This window comes from Panthera pardus, unplaced genomic scaffold (genome assembly GCF_024362965.1).
Source record: "Panthera pardus isolate Hobbes unplaced genomic scaffold, ASM2436296v1 HiC_scaffold_11, whole genome shotgun sequence".
Classification (NCBI taxonomy): Eukaryota; Metazoa; Chordata; class Mammalia; order Carnivora; family Felidae; genus Panthera; species Panthera pardus.
In genome coordinates, this window is record NW_026526666.1 from 12,299,552 (window position 1) to 12,321,140 (window position 21,589).

Below are 21,589 nucleotides of genomic sequence, written 5' to 3' on the forward strand. Positions count from 1 at the left end.
CCCACAAAAACCTACTATGGTGTGAGGAGAGAACACTGGACCAGGATTCAGAAGATACAGAGTCTAGTCCCTATTTGGAAAAGGAACGACTGTGTGACACTGATACACCACTTAGCCTCTCGGCAGACCTCAATTTCCACTGTAGGTAATTACCATCTGCTGTGTCTATTGTACTACTCAAGGAGGGCAGGAGGTGCAACTGTTCCAAATAAGTAGAATTATCCTTCTTCGTCCTAACCTTCAAAACTACCCCAGATGCTGGAGGAGTTGCTAGCCAGCAAAAACAATGAGAGATTTCTCTCTACTGCTACAGTCTAGCAAGGAACTTGAAGGTTTCACTGTCGCTCCTACTCAAGATTACGTGGGATTAACGGAAGCATTAGAAGTGCGAGAGAGCAGAGTTCCGACTCCCAGCTGAGGCAGAACGGCTATTGTTTACCCATGATTACCAAAACAGGGTATAAATACAAATCAACAGGAATCTATGCAAATCAATAAAAAGATACCACTAGTTTCTTTTCTGCTGTCCCCCTCCATTCAAGCATCTGGACTATACATACTGCGGAAACAGATCCTGCTTATAATCACTGTGACAGCTGGTTCTCATTTCAAACTGTAGCATACCGAGGAGGCAGAACAGGAGCACAACTTTTCGGTGACTGCCTAGGGAGGCCGAAGCCTCTCTCATGGAAAATTCTGGGGAAGGGTTTGAGACTCCTAAAAGATTTATAATCTGAAGGGGGACAAGTGCAACGAAAAAAACCTATCAAGAAGGAAAACGAACACAGTTCCATATTTTCAGTTAAACAGAGTAGAAAGATCGCAGGACACATCATGACAAAGCAGATGACCGAATTTCCTCATTTATTAAAGAACAGAAATAAATTCTGCTTAAAAAAAAATGACATTAAAACTTAGTCTATCTTTCCACTGAATAAAATTGAGAAAAAGGCTGGCTTTCAGGTCATATATTTATTTAAAAAAATAAAATGGATCAACAAAGTTACCACATTATTCTGCATGCTAACAGGAAATCCCAAGCCCATGAGAGATACCATTTCTTGAGCAATAAAAAAAATTACCTCCTCAACAATGTAAAGATAAGAAACCTTTCAATTCAAATTCAAGGTCTTTATCACTAATTCCATTGCACAAGCTAGTAGGATATATCTGTGCCACAAGCTGAGCTCCTTAGTAAAGAAAGCTTGAGAAGAGACTAAACAAGGATGTCACTAAAAGATGATGATTTGTTAAAATTATAAAGCAACCATCTTTTGGCCTGCAAATATTCTACATGAGAAATCTCCACCACTGGGAATCTGCTCCCCAGGACAATTTTATTCTGAATCCAAGATAATTACAAACACATGGCCATTTTTCCTGCATGCTTCCTTGGGCCAAACCCTGTATGACAACATGTACAATTACAGGATGGGATTGAAATTCCCATTCTCACACAGGATAGTTAAGGAGTGTTACCAATAACAAAGAAAAGTTATACAACATTGATTATTATAAATTATATTTGTTCTTATCCACCCCATTCTCCTTAATATGTTCTGATTCTTTCCTGCAGAAAACGTGAGTTTCCTATATGACACCAAGTATGTCATTAGTGATGATTAGAATGAGCTGTCGAGACCTTGATTCTGAAGACATGTATGTGCAGGTGAGACGCAATCTGATTGCAAACACTGACACAGTAGCGGATCAAATCAAAGAAGGAGAAGACCTAGAAAGAAAAGAGAGTGTCAGATTCTCAGGACCTGCTTAGGTGATTCCTAAGCTTCCTAAATGAGGAGTGGCTTCCCTCTTCCCTTCTTTCCAGACATGTCTTCAATTCCATACAATCTAATACTTCAATTTCCTCATGGATTTTTCCTTTACGCTAAGGATCGACAAACTCTTTCTCAGAGACACAGTAAATATTTTAGGCTTTGTGGACCATACTGTCTGTGTCTTAGCTGCTCAACTTTTGCCATTATAGCACGAAAGCAGACACAGACAATACCTTCATGAATGGCCACGGCTGTGTTCCAATAGAACTTTATACAAACAGACCTTTGGCCCACAGGATGTAATTTATCAGTTCCTGCCTTACAGTCAGAAATCTGGAATTTTTGAGCCCAGATGTAGGACTAATAAGACTAATGCAAAAAATGGCTCAAAGATGAAGCCACGAAGAACTCTTTACAAAGTCCCATAAATATGGTTTTCTGACATTCCAAATCATTACAATTATAGTATCTATCTTTCAGGACTGACCCACAGGAACAAGAAAACAAGTGGCTTCTGAATCATGAAACCGGACACAGAACGATACTTACCAGGGCAATCCAAAGTACAATATATTCATCGATAAAGCTGTTAAAATACTGGTCCAGAAACAAAAGTGCTGGGCCTATGAATGCTGTGTCGTGCAAATGCATTTCGCTCTTAGTCATGTGTGCCACCTGAAAACAAAAGAGAACCCGTGATGCAGGCACTCTCATACTAGAGCAACCGTGAGTCACAGTAAATCAGTTTTGCGCTCAAGTTTCAAGTTGTGTTCACAAGTTTCGAGAATTATTTGGCGATACTGAATAAAAAGCTAAACTTCCCAAAAAACCCCCAGAAAACTGACAAGAATTATGTGTGAGAGCTATACACCACAGGGACAGACCATGTCAACCAAGCCCCCCCCACCCCCGCCCCGCCCCAGAAGATGCTTTTCATAAACACCCTTGATTCGAGTGTACAGATGGAGACTGAAGAAGGCAGATAAACTAAAGCACCACATTAAACTGTAGCAGAAAGAAGGGCTGTGGAGGTCCAAGAAGCTTCTGGTAACCTCCAGTTGTAGCTTCACAGAAGAGTGAGAACAGTTCCCACGTTGATGTCCAGGGATCTTGACTGGAGGAGAGCAAACTCTAGAGCTGCTCAGGAAGCTGTGGGATGAAAGCTATGGCCATAAACCCAAAATAAGAGGAATTTTAAACACAAAACAAAGAAAATCTTTAGTGCTTACCACAAGCTTATTAGTGATTTTAGCAGATACAAAACCAAACGTCAGTATATAAAGACAGGGATGCTTTTCAAAAAGCTGAACTGCCGATTTCTTATAGATCATTGCAGCTAATGTAATCACTGATCCAATATGGAGAAAAGGAGAAAGGACACTTGTTCCCTGTGCAGAATAAAGAGAAGAGAGGTACAAACTGTCAGATACAACACGGATCTGTTGTAAGGCAGATCAACTCACACTTTTAAGAACCTCACGGTGCCTGACAGCCAGCAGTTTCTGTAACCGAATACTGAACAGCTAGTGAAGAAAGCAGCAGTATGGGTTGGTCAGGCACAATCTGAGGATTTTACTTATGCTGTCAGGCTTATTTTACAAAGCAGATCATACTTTTAAAAATACATTTGTGTATAAAGGCATGCATGTGTGTCCGTATGTACATGCACAAAAAAAAAAGCACGTAAGCATATACATGTATGCATGTATAGATAAAAGTGAGTTTGGGATATTACTTTTGTTTAAGACTGAGCAGAAAGTCTAAATTAGCAAATGTTTTATACAATTCAAATGGAAAGGCAACTACAAAACCAAGTCCTAGTATAAACAATTGTGGGGAATCTTAAGATGTACTCACTGCTATCGTTGATCCGTTTTTTCCAACACCACCTGTGAAGATTACACGGAAGTAATTTGTACAGGAAAATATGGTCCCTGCTACAGTACAAAGTGCAGGAAAAATTTTCATTTGGATATTCAGCACTGGAATCTTTAGTGGGTGGAGAGAAAGAGAACAATTAAAATATATACAAATTGAAATAAGAAAATACAACACATGTTTGGTTCATATTCCCATATATCCTCCATATTCCCTCCAGTTTAGCAAATACTTAAATTCATGAACATTTCCCTCTTTCTATTAGAAGCAATATAACAAAGAGACGAGGCTATGTAGAAATTAATCTCATTTCTCACGCCAACCTTTAAAAAAATTACTGATTCAACTTTATTAAATTGTGTCACAAGCTAAGTAAAGTTCACCTAATGTATCCCAGAAGTCTGGCAACAGTGGAACAGGCTGTCTTCTGGACTTTTTATAAATGAAGTGTACTTTGCTTGTTTCTTTGTACATTTTTGGACCTCTGCCTTTAAATCTGTACTTTGTTACTAATTGTTATGAGAGACAAAGTGTGGAGCATAGAAGACTAGAAATATCTGCAGCTAGATTAAAAAAGCATGCAAACTAGAGAATGGAAGACAAAAGCTGTACTCAGAGGAGGTCTCAACTCCAAACTGTTAGGATACAAGCAACTAGAAAAAGCAGAGGGCAGCCAAAAAGACATTCATATGCAGGGCAAAAAGACGTCAAGCACCATCCAAGCAGGTACAATTGTGTATCCAAAATTTTAACATGTTAAATTTTCAGAAGAAGCAAATAATATATTTTTATAGCATACTGAAAATACAAAAGCATACTGAAAATGCAGATTAATTTACCTAAAGTGGGGCGGGGGAGAGCGGCTGAGTGCACTGGTATCAAGTATTCAATCTTGCAAGTACAATATCCATCATTTAAAATGAAATACACTTGTGCTAACTTTTTAAAATCATTTAAGATTTTCTTTCTGTTTGCACCTCTCATTTAGCTTTTCTGAAGGCTCATATTTTGTCCAATACGGGTTGAAAATAAAGCAACATAAAATGATATATTCTATTAACAGAAACAAATGAGTATAAGTACAAAATTCCAGAAGCCCACAGGGTTTAATAGGCAATGAGTTCTTATAATGAAAACATTTTAACTAGGGCTATTTATACTTTTTAGGGCTACCATTTAAAAACCAAATAGGACATGTCACATTTCCTAATTTTTTTTTTTTTGTATACATAAAACCCAAGTAAAATTGGTAGAGACAACAATCCTAATGTTTAGATACTGTATTTCTTCAAAACTCTGAAGAACTCAGTTTGTTTATAAAACACTATGACCTCTTGCAAAACTGCAGCTCTGAAAAAAAATTGTAATCAACTGTTCAAATTTCAAGTTGTACTGTGGCAGTGTTTAGTTTTCTAAAATGAAATAGGTCAACTTAAAAGTTAAGCCCAGAACTCTACAGAGCATCCTAAATGGTCTTCTTCCTTCCCTAATTCATTTCTAAACCCTACAGCCCAAATTCAACACTTGTTTACAGTGAAGGAGAAAATCAACACCGTGGTTGCTTTGAGCTCTAAGATTTTCCTGCTCTGGTTCAGAAAACTAGGGATATTACAATCTTAATCTGATGCACCTGAATTAAATTTAATACCCTGGCTAGTTTTCTTTTTTCCTCCAGAGACAAAGGCCCTGTATGGCAATGGGGGAAATACTATACTCCCTCAGATTTCAAAGGAGACAAAGCATTCATCCATTACAGTGGCATGCCTGTATTAGGGCCAGGGTATCGAGTAAGTGCCAACTCTGGCATAGCAGTCATCTGTGCCACAACTGAACTGAGTATTACCACAACTATAATTAAAATTTGGTGAAAATGCGGTAGGTTCATGGAAACTGTTGGCTATTGAAAGAAGAAAGAATAAACTGAAATATTAAAGAAGCCAGGCAATTTAGTAAATGCCTTGAACCACAAAATAAGTAAGCAAGCTACAGACTTAGGAGCAAAGTATCATAAACATTCCTAAGATCCTCTCGGTTTCCATCATATAGGATAGCTATATACACCAAACCCTAAGTTTCTGAGTATAGGATTTTGTTTGCATTGATTTTTTATATTCTCTCTGGAGCCATGCGCATCGTAAGTGCTCTATATACACTTGTTGAAGATTAAGATCTCCTCCCTTTCTCTTATCCTCTATGTAGAATTACGGTTATGGGAGAATAAGAAGACATATCTTGCTCCCACATTAAGAAGGAAAAAGAATGTTAGCTACAAGAAAATCTGAGGCAAAGTGAAGGGAGCTGGAAGGAAAGGAATCACAAGCCTTATCAGGCAATCCCTTAAAAATCAGCACCAAATGAACCACTTATAAAAAGCACCAAAAGCATTGCCATTTTCACCTCCCACCCAAGATCAAGGAAGGTGGACACATTCTGTCTTTTCCCAATCTTTCCCTTTCTGGCCTTCTCATCTTGGAACTCGCCCAAGGTAGCTAACATGCATTCACTCTACAGAAATACAAGAAAGCTATACTGAAAACATACCTTTATCAGAGCTCTGGGTCATGGTGTCTGCTCTATAGCCAGGGGCAAACCCTCTGGATTTAAGCTATCAAATTATGCATCTAAATAATATCAATCTAATGTAATTCATTTTAAATTAGGTTAGAGATGGAAAAGCAGGTATTAAATCTCAGATTTACCAGATTACAATGGACATGTTCTGATTCAATAGTTTGGATTAATATAGAATATCAGTTACTAAACTGTTAAGACTAGTTTTCTTAGGGACATAATAAAATGTTCTTATGGGCTTTGTAAATTTCAGCTGAAACACAAAGTGTCATTTTGAGGTTAGATACTACTAACCTTCTTCCAAACAATGTGGCAATGCCTATTTAGAAGTACTTTGAAAAGAAGTGATTTCCATCAAACTTTAATATAACAATAATTACAGCATCTACCAAGTATTTAAAGAAAATCACCATGTCTAAATTATTTAAGTCTAAGTACACTTCTTCTAAGTGGAGCCTGCTTGGAATTCTCTCTCCCTCTCTCTCTGCCCATACCCCACTCGTGCTCTCTTTTCTCTCTCAAAATAAATAAAAACAAACTTAAAAAAGAAAAAAAAAAAAAAGAATGAAACAGCAGTGAAAGTAACCATGAGGGGATTGCATGTGGGTCCCTTTCAAGTGAGGATAATTCTCCTTAAAACAAAAACAAACAAAAAAACAGTGATAGGATAAAAGATAGTTTCAAGACATTCCAAAAGAATATATTCTTCTGGGAAAAGCAATACAGAAAAATTAACAATATGGATTTTTGTTTTGTTCCTTGCAATGTGTAAACCCATGCACAGACTTTTGTGCATGAAAACAATTTTTCCTTAAAAAAAAGAAAAGAAAAAAACCACAAACAACCCAAACCAACAGAACTAATTACAAACTTTGGTAAAAACCCACCTCTCTGAAGAAAAAAAAAAAAAAGCAAAAAAGCAGCAAGAAATGGGTAATCCATAAGCTGCAGATATAAATCACTTATCTTTGCAAAACAGCTGATATTCTGAAATCAGCTTTATAAAAACAATTGTATATATTTTTTAAAGCCATAGATTTGCTTCCTAACTATCAATGAAAGCCTTTTAATGAGGATTTGGAAAGCAGTGTCCATTTCGTGCCTTCAACTTCAAGAGAGATGAAAATTTGACGCTCCAAAAGGGTACATTTTCTCCATTTTGGCACACAAATTATTACATGTAATCTTTCCTAAACTAACATAATCCAATTTGAAACAGTATATTCAGCATTGAACCCATAGGGCCAAATAAAAAGAAAAAAAGAAATATAGTGGTCTGAGGTCAATTATGGGACTCTCTACTGGGAATTGCTCAAAGAACACAGAATATTTCTTTTAGCCTCCAAATATCACCAGAGAGGTCAGGCCCTTCCCTTTTACTTTAATGATGGTAACAGCAGGGCCACTAACAAAGGCCTGGGATCTGCATCTCTCCCGCAACCTGGCCTCACTCCTACTGGAGTTAGATTGTTGGGCCTGGGGATTTTACTTCAGTCTCGGATCTGAGAGTTCCTACAGTTACTTTTTAAAACATATAATAAAAGAGGATGATTATATTATCTTAATTATCTATAAAGATAGGGCAAACTATTTGATCCTTTTAAAAGAAAAAAAAAACCAAAACAACCATCACTTCTGTTAAGTTCATGTATATAAATCCTAGTGAAAAAGGTAACAAGGATACCTGAAGCAAATTCACCACCAGGCACCACATAAAAAATATACGCATACAGCCTATAACTTCATTTGCAATAATGCCTTATGTATTTCCATACTGATAAGGATAATATGGTTTATAAACCTGACGCTGACTTGTTTTGCAACGATCAAGCCAGAAATCACAATTTTTGGTAACTGGTATGATGAAACTGTATAGATAATTTATATACATTTAAGATATTCAAAATAATTTTGGAGAAGGGGAGACTTTGGTATAAAACACAAAGTCTATGAACATAGTCAAGAGATACAAAAAATTTAAGTCAACATACGATTGACCCTTGAACACCACGAGGGTTAGGAGTGCCTACCCACCCAGCCCCGTGCAGTTGAAACTCTGCATATAATTTCTGATTCCCCCAAAACTGAGCTATTGTTGACCAGAAGGCTTACTGATAAGACAGTTGATTATCACATATTTTGTATATGTATTATATACTATACACTTACAGGAAAGGATGCTAGACAAAAGAAAATGATATTAAGAAAATCATAAGGAACAGAAAACACATTTATGGCACTGCACTGTATTTATAAAAAAAAGTGTATAGTTAAGGGACCCTTGCTTTAACAAACCTGTGTAGTCCAGGGGTCAACTGTATATATAACATATATTTATTTTATTTATTACATTTATTTATATATTTTATTATATTTATTTATATATTTTATATATATTTATATATGCTTAACTTGCTGGAAAACAAAAATAATAAAATTCTCTCCCTATATCTATGTATCTATCTGTATACCTATATCTGAATCTATGGAGCTCAGATTTCACTAAAATATATCTTAGATTTCACTAAAGACCCTATCAGCTTTTGAGACTCGTGTGTAGGAAAGATGTGAATTTGAATGATACTACATACATGACTAGATAGCTTCAGAATTCTCCTGGCAGACTATGAATTATTTTTATTCCTTTATCTCCTCCCTCCTCACAACCCTATCCTCCTGACAAAAGGTATTGAATATTGAAAAAAAAAAAAAATTAAAAAAAAAAAAAGGTATTGAACAATTTCTGGTAATGAATACGCAGGGAAGTATGTCAATTACACCTCCTCAAATATCTGATTGACCCTCATAAAGTGAATTAGGTATGCGAAAGATCTCGTTCCATAAATTTCCCATATACCTTAAAATTAATCTGATTTTTAAGAATTATGTTTGTTTAGGAGTAGTAAATCCTTTGGTGAGATCACACCAAATGAATGGCAAATTCTGAAAGCGTGGTGGTAGTGATCAGCAGTAAACTGGACCAGGCAGCACAAACAACTGTGACTCAGATCTGGAAGAAGATCTATCTGGCAATTGTAAGAGCAGCTTTCACTGAGGGCTTATTACTTGATACACACGGTTCTAAGTGCTTTATACGTACTACTCATTTAACAAAAAAGAATAACCCTATGAAATAGGTATTATTACTGTTCTCATTTTACAGAGGAGGCAATTAAGCCACAGAGAGCTGAGTAACAGATGACGTTCACACAATACGCAGAGGAGCCCGACTGAACTCAGGCAGTCTGGTTCCTAAGCCTGTGCTCTTGGCTTGCATATTATACCTTTCATGTACCCTGTTTTGACGTTTTGTGAAAAAAAAAAATGTGTGTTTATAGGTCAGGTTGAAAATCAAGGTCCTGGCTTGTTAAAACCATTCTATGGCACCGATTTCAATAAGCATTTATTCTGTTTTAGGGCTAGTTTATTTGCTACCCCAAATTTGTTATTCAGCTTTAAGCATATGATAGAAAAACTAGTAGACTCCTATAGCTCAGAAAGAAAAAAAGCCTGATTTGATCTAGTCATTGGTTAAGCGGCTATAGTATCCGCTGTCTCCTCAGATGTAAAATGGGATGACGAATAATAATTCAGATGGCCTTCCAAAACAATAGTCCTGGAATGGACCTCAAGTTCCACCTGACTCCAAGTAGTAAAATTCACCATGACCCAAAGAGAAGTTTGTGTCCTACCATTGCTGTGGCTTTTCATTTTCAGAAAGAGTAAAATAGTTTTACATATCACTCTTTAACTGGATTATCCTATATTAGAAAACACAAGCAAAAGACAACATGCATTACATGGGATACACAATGTGAACAAAGTTACCATAGATTGCCAAAAAGGTGGTCCTCCAATCACTGCCAGCAAATGCATGATTATTATGAAGATTTGCACTTCAGTCACATCAATTCTGATTAGGTACAAAAAGCCAAAAAAGCAGAATTACTCAAAACAATTTCAAGTTAATTACTTGCGAGCTTAGCAGCATTCCTCTATCATGCACAATAGAAAAAAATCTCAAATATTGAGGAAAGGGGAGAAGGAGGTGTCAAAAATTTGTTATGAGCAAAATCAAATAAAATCCAGAGGCTTTTAATTTAATTTGATGAATTTCACAGAGCAATAAAAACCCCTCCTTTCCATAGGAAATTTCTGACTCACTGAAGTGGAGCTGAAACTATAGCTTAACCTTTCCCACCAAAAAAAGGAAAAAAAGAAAAAAGGAGCAGGGGCAGGGCATGTGTGTATTAAATTTCGAGTGTCAAGCAGAGGGGACTGCATTACACTGCTATAGAATATGAAATCTTGAAACCAGGGCTTTGTAGTACCAAATAGAGGAAATGGTGAGTTTTTACTAAAGTAACGTGAATCACTCAGATCTTATAAAACTTACTGCCCTTTAGTTATATTCACTTAATGCCTTCCATAGTAGGGGTGTGAAAAAAAATTTCACCCAGCTCTCAAATTCTTACACTTATTAGGTGAACTACCCTAAGATTTCTGGAAAGAAGAACTGAAAAGCAGCCAAGAATTAGTTTGAGGTTGCTGAAAATGATCTTACAGTCAAGAAAAGACAAACCTGGTACAAAAACAGGGCAGTAGAAATTAGAAGTCTGAAAGTCTGAAAAAAAAGAATATGGACAAAAAGATTGAGGAGCAAAGTACAAACTGACATTCTTTTCCTTCTACAGACCAGCACTTTACATAATCTTGAGATTATCATTCCAGATTATTGGATCCAAAATTAAAATTCTCACAACTTATCGTACAGATATACTTGCACAAAGTGTTTGTACAAGGTTATTTATTACAGCATTCTTTATAACAGCAAAGCCCTCAATGAGGGAACAGTTATAGAAATTAGAGTACTTCCACACAATGGGGTATCTGGTAGCTTTGAAAAAAGAGTGAGTTGCTCCCTAAAAAGTGATATGGAAAAATATCAAAGATATATTAGGTGAAAAGAAATGTTGCAGAATGTGTAAGTGCTATTGTGTGTGTGTGTGTGTGTGTGTGTGTAAAAAAGAAGAAAAATAATATTCTCTATTTTTGTCAGTAATTACATAACAAATTTCTGGAAGGATACATTATAAACTAAGAACAGTGGTACCTACTGGAGAGGACAGTGTGGGGATGGACCGCTGGGAGAGGAGGATGGGAAGGAGACCATACACTGCATATGTTTTTTTATAATGTTAGTTTTAAACAAAGTGAGTAACTTATATTAAGGTAAATTTTTTAAAAAATTAGTCTAAGAAAAACAGATACCAACAACAGCAAGGGGATTCAATTCCCAGAGCAGAATGGAGCCCCCATTTCTAAAACTGACACTTAAAACATATAATGTGAGCTAGATATGCAAGTTTCCATGCCCAACATAAACAACTAAGTTGATACCAGTCTCTCACAACTAAAAAAAATTGAGCTTTGTTTGCTCCAGATTTTTTTTTTTTGAACAGAAGCTTATTAAGTTGTAAACATATAGTGATGTAGTCATCTTTACATACACATTTATTGGGGAAAAAATGGACCGAATTAGGCTAAAAAGAATCTGTAGAGCTGACCTGATGAATGGTGTTGCCAATAAGGGGAATTACACTCAGTAGCAGATTCAGGAGACTAAGCAGGTGTCAAAGATGATCGAGTCTGTCTTGGGTGGAGGAGGGTAGACATCTTACAACATTTTGCTGGATATATGAAGTAGCCTTTTGGGAGGGGAAGGGCCAGAAGTATAGAATTACAAAATAAAAATGGAGGGAACCTCATGCAATTAATCTTTGTACCCTGGATGAATGTAAAAGAGAATGGGGAACATGAAAGATCTTTATAAAGCTCAGACTGGGATTCCTAGGGAAAGTTTTATGGATTTGCCTGTTTAAAACTTTTAGAAGACAGAATTTCCTAAACCATGCAGATACTGTCATAGTATTTAGATCCACGATGCCTTAATGTTAGGAGGGAAAGCCAGGGAAAACTTACCAGTTATAGGTAGTTAAGAGTTTTTTTTTCCTGTTTGCTTATTTGATTTAGAGGAATACTCAGTACTGCCGGATGAGACCCTCCTGCACTGAATCATGGCCTATCCCCACTCCTGGAGGTGTGGCTCTAAGCTTGACTGTCAATGAAGAAGAGTGCAGTAAGAGGCCCTCCCTAGAGATTGGAACTAAGGGAACTAAGAGGGACAGGTGGCAGAAGTGATTAACAATGAACAAAAGAGTCAATGAATCTACTTAGACAAGAGTTGCTTATATGGCAGTCCATTTTCCTACCTTTCCACTAAGAAGTCTCCTAGTGGATGAATTTATGGTAATATATATTCATCATTTACTACTTTTGGCTGAGGAGGAAAGACAGTTATCCAGAAAGGAGAATGTTACGGAAAGACAGGAATGTGGCATTTCTGTAGTCACTTTCTTATTATTCATTTCAAAATAATAATATGGGTGGAAAATTCCCAAATGTTGGGACTACTACTCAAAAACCAAAAAAGCATCCTCCAGAACTACACTAAAAATAAGCCCTTCAAGATACAAAGAATATGTGGTAAAGGAGCATCCAAAACACCAGAGTGATTTTTTTTTTTTTTTTAAGACATATGGGAAAACAAATCTCTTATCTACAGCATTAGATTTCCACAGCCTAAAAGTTTCAGAGGGGGGAAATTAGATGAGAATGCACTTAATTTTCTGTAACCATGAAGGTATTTAAATATTCTGACTTGTTTGGCTTTAAATAATTTCCTGTTTCTATTTTAGTATAGGTTGTCAAAGTACAGAAAGAACTTGCCCAATTGCTATGTATAATCTCTTCAAATGACAACAACAAGCCAGCCATAAACAACATTCTAATGGCTGTCACGGAAGAAAAATGCAAAGAAGCAAACCAGCTGTGGAGACTAAGCTCCCCCATTCTTTTGATGGGGAGGCTGTAAGTGTGGCAGTCAAAATAACTGAATATTTGAAATAAATCCCCTGGGCCCATCACTCCTAGCAACATCTTAATGGTCTACTGACTAAGAGGTAAAGAGATCATGGTATCTTAAATGAATAGGAGTAATTTTAACTTCTAAACAGGGAACAGAAAATCTGTCTAGCTGGGAGTGAGGAACTCCGGGGGTCTCTATCACAACAGAAAGGCAGCCTAGATCAGTTATTACATCAGAATTAGAGGTTTAAAAAGTGATTAAGGGGTGTAACAACCTCAAACTTCCTAAGTTAACTGACTATGAATAAAATTTCTATTTTAAGTTTCATTTTCATTGTTCAGTTTTGAGAGAGATACTTAACAAATGCATCTGATTTGAATTCCAACAAGACTCAGGAGTAATGGGAATGTGAAGGGATTTAAATGACATTCTGTGAAAGCTGGTGAGCATGTTAATCATCTTTTCCCTAAAATTTTTATGTCTTTCCACTCACTCTAATACGAGTTAATCTATTTTTCTTATATGTGTCACATATGCATTTAAAGATATATTTGCAGTTAATGTATAAAAGCAATGTTGTTGTTGTTAAACTCTACACAACAAATGTAATTGTATTATAATTTGGGTTGGCTGTTGGCTTGGTTAAGAGAATATGCACTAAGGCTAAATTCAAGTGTCAAAGAAACCCAGATTTGTACAATTTGACTTGTGAGCTATTTATTATTTAAAAAGAAGAATTTTGTTTAAAAAGACATCCACTGAGGGTGTCTGGAATCCTATTCAAAGATTAGATTGTTATTAATTACAGATTTGCACTCACTTGTCAATGGATCTGAAGTTGTAGGGAACTTCTGCATGACCAGAACATTTATTATACCAGAAAAATCATGGGTGGGGTGAAGTCTTGGTAGACTGCAACCAAGACTGGCCTAGAAACTGACCATACTGCCTTCCAATATTTTACTTTCTACCCTTGATAATGGACAATCTGGGCATGGCAAGCTTAATGTTAGGTAATATTAACCAGACAGCTGAATGGTAACGATGATATTTTAAACCCAAGTGGTACAGGGCACCTGGGTGTTTCAGTCAGTTAAGCATCTGACTCTTAATTTCAGCTCAGGTCATAATCTCACAGTCGTGGGATTGATCCCTGATTTGGGCTCTGTGCGGACAGCACGGAGCCTGCTTGGGATTCTCTCTCTCCCTTCTTCCTTTGCCCCTTCCTGTTCGCACATACGCACACACTCTCAAAAAGTGTTACATACAGAGAAAGTCTAAGCATCTGTTTTTGAGATAAGCTGAATTATTTAAAACCATATTTATTATCTACCACATGAAGGACTAAATGAATCTTTAGATTATCTGAGAAGACTACAAAAAAAAAAAAAAAAAACCACCTGCAACAACAACCCATCCAGTGATTCTTGAGGAAGAAGAAAAATAGCCAAAGGCTAGAATATAAGTCCTCTAAAAGGAGCTAAAGCTTAGGTCTCACAATTCAGGGGACAGCCTACCCTTATCACCCTTGGAAACAGAAGAATTAGGAGAGTCCTCTCACCTCATTTAGTAATAATCGTGATGAAGTTAAATGAAGGGATCATGGACCTATTCTTCCTCTCAAACTAGCACAATCAATTCTGGAAGAAATCTAGCAACTTCTGGGAGTTACTAACACAGGCCTTAAAATCAATAAAAATAATAGTGGTAACAAACACTTATATGCCAGTCACTAAAGCTAGCACATTACTTTTGATACTCTTAATCTTCACAACTATTTAGGAGGTAGGAACTATTGCCACCATTTTATAGATGAGGAAAGTCAGATAGGTTAATGGACTTTTCCAAGGTTACCGAGATAATAGGTGGCAGAGCCTTGAAAGAAAATGGAAGTGTTGTACCTACATGGTGCCAAAACTCTGATTTTTAGTTTACTAATCAACTGGAGTAAACATCTGTGCTAAGTTTTTACCTTGTTATCACTAAGGTGTCCATGTATGATGTTTCTTGTATTCTAACACAACTTTCTGTAAAATGGTAATAGCATTCCAAGTTGATGCTAATAAATTAAATTGGAAACAAATTATAATGAACTCTTTCTTAAGCTTATTTTCCCCCTGAACTCTGAAAAAATGGAAAAAGAAAAACCCACAAACATCTGACAGTCTGATTGCAATGATTAAACCAGTTAAAGCAACAAATATTAAAAGCAAAAAAAGTCTCTGCAAGTTAGCAACTGGTAAAAGAACAGATTTGCATTAGTTTCTAGAAACATTTTAATAGGAAAGGTTCTATAAATACAGGTACTTTTTTATCATACACAAACAAGGTGAAAGTAAGTAATATAGTCAATATCCTGACTATTAATTTCACTAAGAACACTGGGAGAAAAGACCTTTGGTGAGTACAATTAAAAATAGTAAATGAGCTATCAAAAATTGTCTACCTAGACAACTGCAGTGAGCATAAAGTTTTAGGTCTTTGGAGAAAGAACCAGAAGACAGGTTATGGGTAGAGGGGGACTAAAAATGACACATTCTGAACTATGCACATTATTCTACCCCAGGAAAATAGACCCCACAAATAATTCTGCAAGTACGTTGTAAATTCAAATGAAAAAATGGCTTTTGTTTTGATTCTAAATAATGTCTATAGTACTTTTCAGTATTCTCCAAAGTCTAAGCTTCTTTTGAAAAAAAAAAAGATGTAAATTATCCCTCACTATTAATCTGTCCCCAAAGAGGTCTCTACTGCCACTGAATAAATGGATTTACAATGCTGCAAGATACCTTTCAGAAAGAACTCTGCTACCAGACTTACTCTATCACATTATTGAAACATTTTGGAGCATGAGGATTCAATATAGGAAACCTAATGCAGCCCCGTATTGCTAGAACAATATGTTAGGTGTCCATATGAACAGTCCCCAAACACTCCATGAACTGCAAAATAAATGGAATTTAAGCTCTACTTTGCTTGTGAATAAACCTTTCATACTAAAGTGTGAAAGATTCTGGACTATTCTACTGGGAAACTATTTCCTAATAAATATTTTTGAACTTTTAAAGGTCATAAAGTCTAAATTATAATTTTAACATGAGAGAAAAAAAGTTGTATTATTTACTCAGCATTAATTAAGGAAATATGTATTTACTAAAAACAAACCAAACCTGAAAAAGGATGTTATTCAATAGATGGCTATAGTAACATGAAAAGCAAAGGATACTTAGTTTTAAAAGCACAATAAGAGAAGAAAACAGTAAACAATACAAATAAGAATAGCTTCTAGCATTAATTTTCTTAAAAACTAAGATCGTTGAAAACAGAAACAGAAGAATCAGTACTAGATTGCTTAAAGAATATTCTAAAGGAGTTAAGGGAATAAACAGAATCTTTCCTACATTACTACTAAGCATCTTCTCAACTTGCTTATCTAAAGGGAAACTCTGCTTGCTTTATTCTGTTTTCAAAATATAAATTCAAAAAAAAAATCTAGTTAATGGTGGAAAGGTATTTGTTTTAAAAATATTACAAAGAGCAAAAATGATATTAGGTACAGTAGGGTAAGTGAGAGAGACAATTGTTTCTAGCATCAAATCACCAGGAATATTATTTTCAAAAAATTTTAATAGGGTGGATTTTTATTGCCCTATATATATTAAAATTATGTTTTCTAATAACCTGTTTGTCTGTGAAATACCACCAGAAGACTTTTTATTTTTTTGTATTTTAATTACTCTGTGCATGACAAAGGTGCTGTCTTTATTGAGTTCACGCCACTGTTCATTGGACAGCATGAATATTCTAGCAGTTACCGTGAAGTTCCAGAACCAAGGTCCCAGGGTTCCTGTGAGAAGCTGGCATATTATAATTATGATCTGGGACTCTGTAACATCGAATCTATGCATAAGGAAACAAACATTTCAAAATAACTTTACTCAGAGCTTTTGCCAAAGAGCCCTACAGGTAGCAAAAACATTTAAAAAGTAGCATTACCCTTTAAAGACATTTAAAGATTCAATAACAATTTATACAGTACTATTACTAACCTTATGCAAACATGTATATTTCTTACCCAAACCAAAATAGTAGAAAAGTGTAAAAATTCAAACTAACACACTGAATACATGACTTGTAAATAGGCAGCTGGAAACACGAGAACTAAAAATGCAGTTAATTCTTAGTTACCTAAGTAGTGAACACTACTTGCCAAATAATCACATTAGCTGTGACATAGGTCCCTTCTCTGTGAGAACCTATCCAGACTTCTCTGTCGAGAGGAGTGCTTCCAGAAGCCCCAGTGTACAGTTAACTAGGTGTTTGAAAAACCACTAATCATCTCATACCCCTTCACTGCCCCACATCTCATCATGCTCCTGCTTCTGCTATTCAGTAAAAAAATGCACACGTATGTGAAAAAGGCAAGGGGGAAACTAGGACTTCTTTGGATATGGTCAGAACAAAATAAAACTGGTCAGCTCCTTGTCCCGTTTCCTGATCATTTCTAGTCTAAAATCTTATCCTTCTTCCTCTTTCTCTTCCCTTAATTCCATACCAGCATTATAACTCTCTACTATATTGGATTAGTTTATTAGTGGTAAAAATAAGTAACATGTCTAATGTGATCACTAAAGGATGTTGGCAAAAGGAGTGGCAGTATAGAACAGACTTCAAATCAAAGCCATGTAATCAAAATTAAGAACCTAGGAATGCTAAATGTGATGGAAACAGGTCTACGATTTTACCTGATGATCTTAAAGTCCAAACTGCAATCTAGGCTTTACATTAATATAAACAGTTGTTTTAAGATCTTATCTCTAATAACTTGATAGAATTAAAATAGGCACAGTCCAAATGAATGACTTACTAACAAAAAATACACAGGGAAACTAGAAACTGAAAGGAAAATCTTTGATAGTTATTAGTTCACATGGTAAGTCTTAAACTTCTAAAGGTATGAATATCCTATATGGGCATTTAACAGGAAGCTTCCTAATTCTTAATCCACAAAAAGTGGATTATACATTAACAGTTTTTAATTACTATGATATCTGCAAATACTTATACTTTAGAGATTTCTTGGGTAAGAATTGAACTGGATTTGCCAGACTACCAGAATACATAGCCTATTAACTTTTTTCATTTAACTAGAAAAGGTCAGAAGTTATGTATTTACATAGTTTTAGCTAATGTAAGTGTGGAAAAATGAATTGAAAAATGTACTAAATACTCTACGTGCTATAATTATAAATAGTAAGTACACTGAAAATAGCATCTGTAAAGTTAATAGGCTCATAGAAGGAACCTTAGATACCATCAAATCCAAAACTCTGACTTACAAATTACGAAATGAAAGTTCTGGGCCTTGCGCAAGCTGATACACAGACAATAGTCTGGAGGTAACACTTGAGGCAAGGTATACTGATCTAGTTCAATTTATTATAATTCTTTCTTTTTTTGACTTGTGAAAAGTTTTTTGTTTTTTGTTTTTTTTTTCCTGAAATGATAATTTAAGAGTTCTACCTTTCACAGTGTGGAGGATTTAAGGCCAGTATTTTGCATAAATATTTTAGAGATTGTCTAGAATTTCTAAGCATTTGATTTATAAAAAATGATTCTACATATACATCTACAAATTATATATTTTAAAATATCTAGATATACACGGTTTAAGCCTTAAGAGAGGAAATATGAACTCTTCCATTTAGTATAACCCATAAACATTTTAAAGTATGTTTTACAAATGTTTACAAATGAACTTCGATTCATAATTCTTATCTTCTTCGGCCGACCCCATTCTTCTGTGAAGTTCTAGCCTCTGAGCCCACTTCCCTCCCCAGCTTTCAAATCCAAGTCAGTAAAAATCCCAACAGGCTAAGTTGGGTCTAGGAGGTCCCAGCGAGCAGTACTCATCTCTATCAGACCTCTACTTGCTTGGTCCAGAAACACTGTCAGAACAGGGGTCTATCTAGATGTGACAGGTACTAATATTCTCTGTACAAGGCAGCTTTCAGTTGTGATCAGAGCAAAATGCTGGAAGATTTAGTCATAATATCAGAGATGATGGATCCAAAACACATTGACTTTCTCATGATATCTGACTTTGAATGGAAATTACTTAGTTAAAAATGAATTAACTATGGTGCCTATTTTTGGTCAAGATATGAGCAAATTTAATAGCAACTAAAATTAGTGACACTAGGCGATTAAGAAAAACAAATCAATATCTCTTATTTGACAAATATGCTATATGGTTATTAAACACACAACAACCTAAATTGATTATATATAAAAAAGAAATCCTCATGATTTTTTTTCATTTGTGTGTAACCACCAAAATAAAACAATCAAAATAAAAATATTTTAAAACAAAATTCCCAAGGTGCCTAAGGGCCGCTTTCATGTTTCTCCAAAAAGGAGTAAGAAAAGTAAGGGATTTAAAAAAATTTCTTTAGTCAGGGATGCCTGGGTGACTCAGTAGGCTAAGCGTCGACTTTGGCTCAGGTCATGATTTCATGGTTCCTAAGTTCAAGCCCTGCATCAGGCTCTGTGCTGACAGCTCAGAGCCTGGAGCCTACTTTAGAATCTGTGTCTCCCTCTCTATCTGCCCCTCTCCCCTCAAGCTCTGTCGGTCTCTCTCTCAAAAAAATAAATAGTAAAAAAAAGTCTTTTTAGTCAAATTACATTTGAAAGGTTATCTTATTCTTTTCTAATTAAACAAAATTTAGACTTTCTCCTCCACACATATAAACTTTACTTCAATATTCAACCTATTATACATCAGCCTATTCTACCTGCTCTTGAAAAGAATGTGAAATCTTAAATGCATTTTAAAAACTTCTTTAGGAATATCTCTATTATTCCATATGTCCCCATTACATTGGAAAAATATCTCCTTAAATGTGAGTACTCGCAGCACATTTCTTTGAATATTGAGATCTGCTTTTACTTAAAAAAAAAAAAAAAAAAAAAAAAAAAAAAAAAAAAAAGCGTTGCCTTAATATGAATGCAGGATTTCAGAAAATTGTATTTAATTTTCCAAATCAAAACCAATCCCTTGTAATACTAATATGTAATTTAAATTGAGATATTAAATTTAAACTGGCTCCAATATTTGTGTATCTAGTTTCACACCATAACAAAGAAGCACTATAGTCTCAATGGGACAGTGTCTTCCCACCTAGTCCCTCTACCTGTTACCCTAAACATTGTTCCTGCATTTTCATCAGTCTAGCTCCGTAGATCCATCTCTCTCTTTTCTCCCCCAAATATCTTCAATCTCTTCTCTAGCCAATTTCTTCTGTGTAAATTCAAAACCCTCCTTCCTTTGCACCTATGTTCTTTCTTCTAACAGATGTCTTGCTTCTTCCCATCGCAGCCACACATTCTGTACATCACCTGTACCACATGCTTATTTAGTCCCTTCACTTCCCATCCCCTACAATCTGGCTTCTACCCTTCCACTACAGAAAACTACTCCGGATGGCCTCAGATCGCCAAATTTAGTGTACAATTTTCTGTCCTCATTTTGAGTCTTGGCAGCATTCAGCGTTGTTCTCTTTTGAAATCTCTGGCTTTTCATTCTGGTATGCCTCCTTCTCTGGCTGTTCAATAATTTTCATAGGCTTCTTTCTAAGCTTGCTTTCTAAGTTTTCTAAGCTATTTTCATTCTATCTGGATGCCTAAAATCCCTCACATACATGTGCTGATAGAACTCGCCCTTTCACATAGGTTCTTCTGAGTGTAGGGCCTTTCTCTACCCTCCATCCAACCACCTAAGGAGGGGAACTGGGAGTTACTCCAGTCTCTGCTCGCTCATTCATTCCCCACGTGCAGATAGAGATTAGGTCCTACAGTTTCTACCTCTTCAGCCTCTCTCCAGACTATGACTTTCTCTCTGATAGCACTGTCATCACACTAGTTCAGGTGTGAGCATTCCTCATGTTAATTATGTTGATGACTCCGACAGGACCTCCTTACCTCTGTACTAGCCCATGCCAATTCACCCTCCGAATGCTGCCAGACTGTTCTTTCCAATTGTCCTTTTGTCATTTTCCTGGTTTCGGTTTTGCAAAGGCTCCCCACAGATTCAGGAAAAAAGCTCATATTTCTTGGCAGGACATAGAAATCCCCTGATTTTCTGGATCTTCTCCAGCCTTATCTCCTGCCACTCCCCTACAGGCATCTTTGGTCTAACAATATGGAACTGCTCACAGTTCTCTAAGTGCATATTTTATCAAAGGAATACACTACAAGGGACATTCTAAGACTGGCAAATTGAGAGCTGTGCTAACAAATCGCTCCTAAAAACACTGTTTACTCTTCCCCTACTTCCATGGTTCACTCCCTCTCCTTCCTTCAGTTCCCATACTACATGGTTGGTGCTGCTTTACTTGAAAGGGAAAGAGAATTTATTAGGGCTGATGATAAATAA

The 21,589-nt window shown here is 35.9% G+C and overlaps 1 protein-coding gene across 3 annotated transcripts in view; it reads right to left on the reverse strand.

Annotated features, from left to right (window-relative positions):
• Window positions 1-953: 953 nt before the first annotated feature.
• Window positions 954-21,589, reverse strand: part of CEPT1 (choline/ethanolamine phosphotransferase 1) — a 36,915-nt gene continuing 16,279 nt past the window's right edge. For 2 of the 3 annotated variants that reach the window (XM_019457815.2, XM_019457813.2), the window contains exons 5-9: window positions 10,056-10,140; window positions 3,636-3,767; window positions 3,008-3,166; window positions 2,328-2,453; window positions 954-1,732 (exon numbers count right to left, since the gene is read on the reverse strand). In XM_019457815.2, the coding sequence (XP_019313360.1) occupies window positions 1,613-1,732; window positions 2,328-2,453; window positions 3,008-3,166; window positions 3,636-3,767; window positions 10,056-10,140 (622 nt within the window). In that variant the 3' untranslated portion in view covers window positions 954-1,612. Of the gene's footprint in view, window positions 1,733-2,327; window positions 2,454-3,007; window positions 3,167-3,635; window positions 3,768-10,055; window positions 10,141-16,970; window positions 17,056-21,589 lie in introns of all 3 variants that reach the window. The other variant, XM_019457814.2, reaches the window with a different exon arrangement.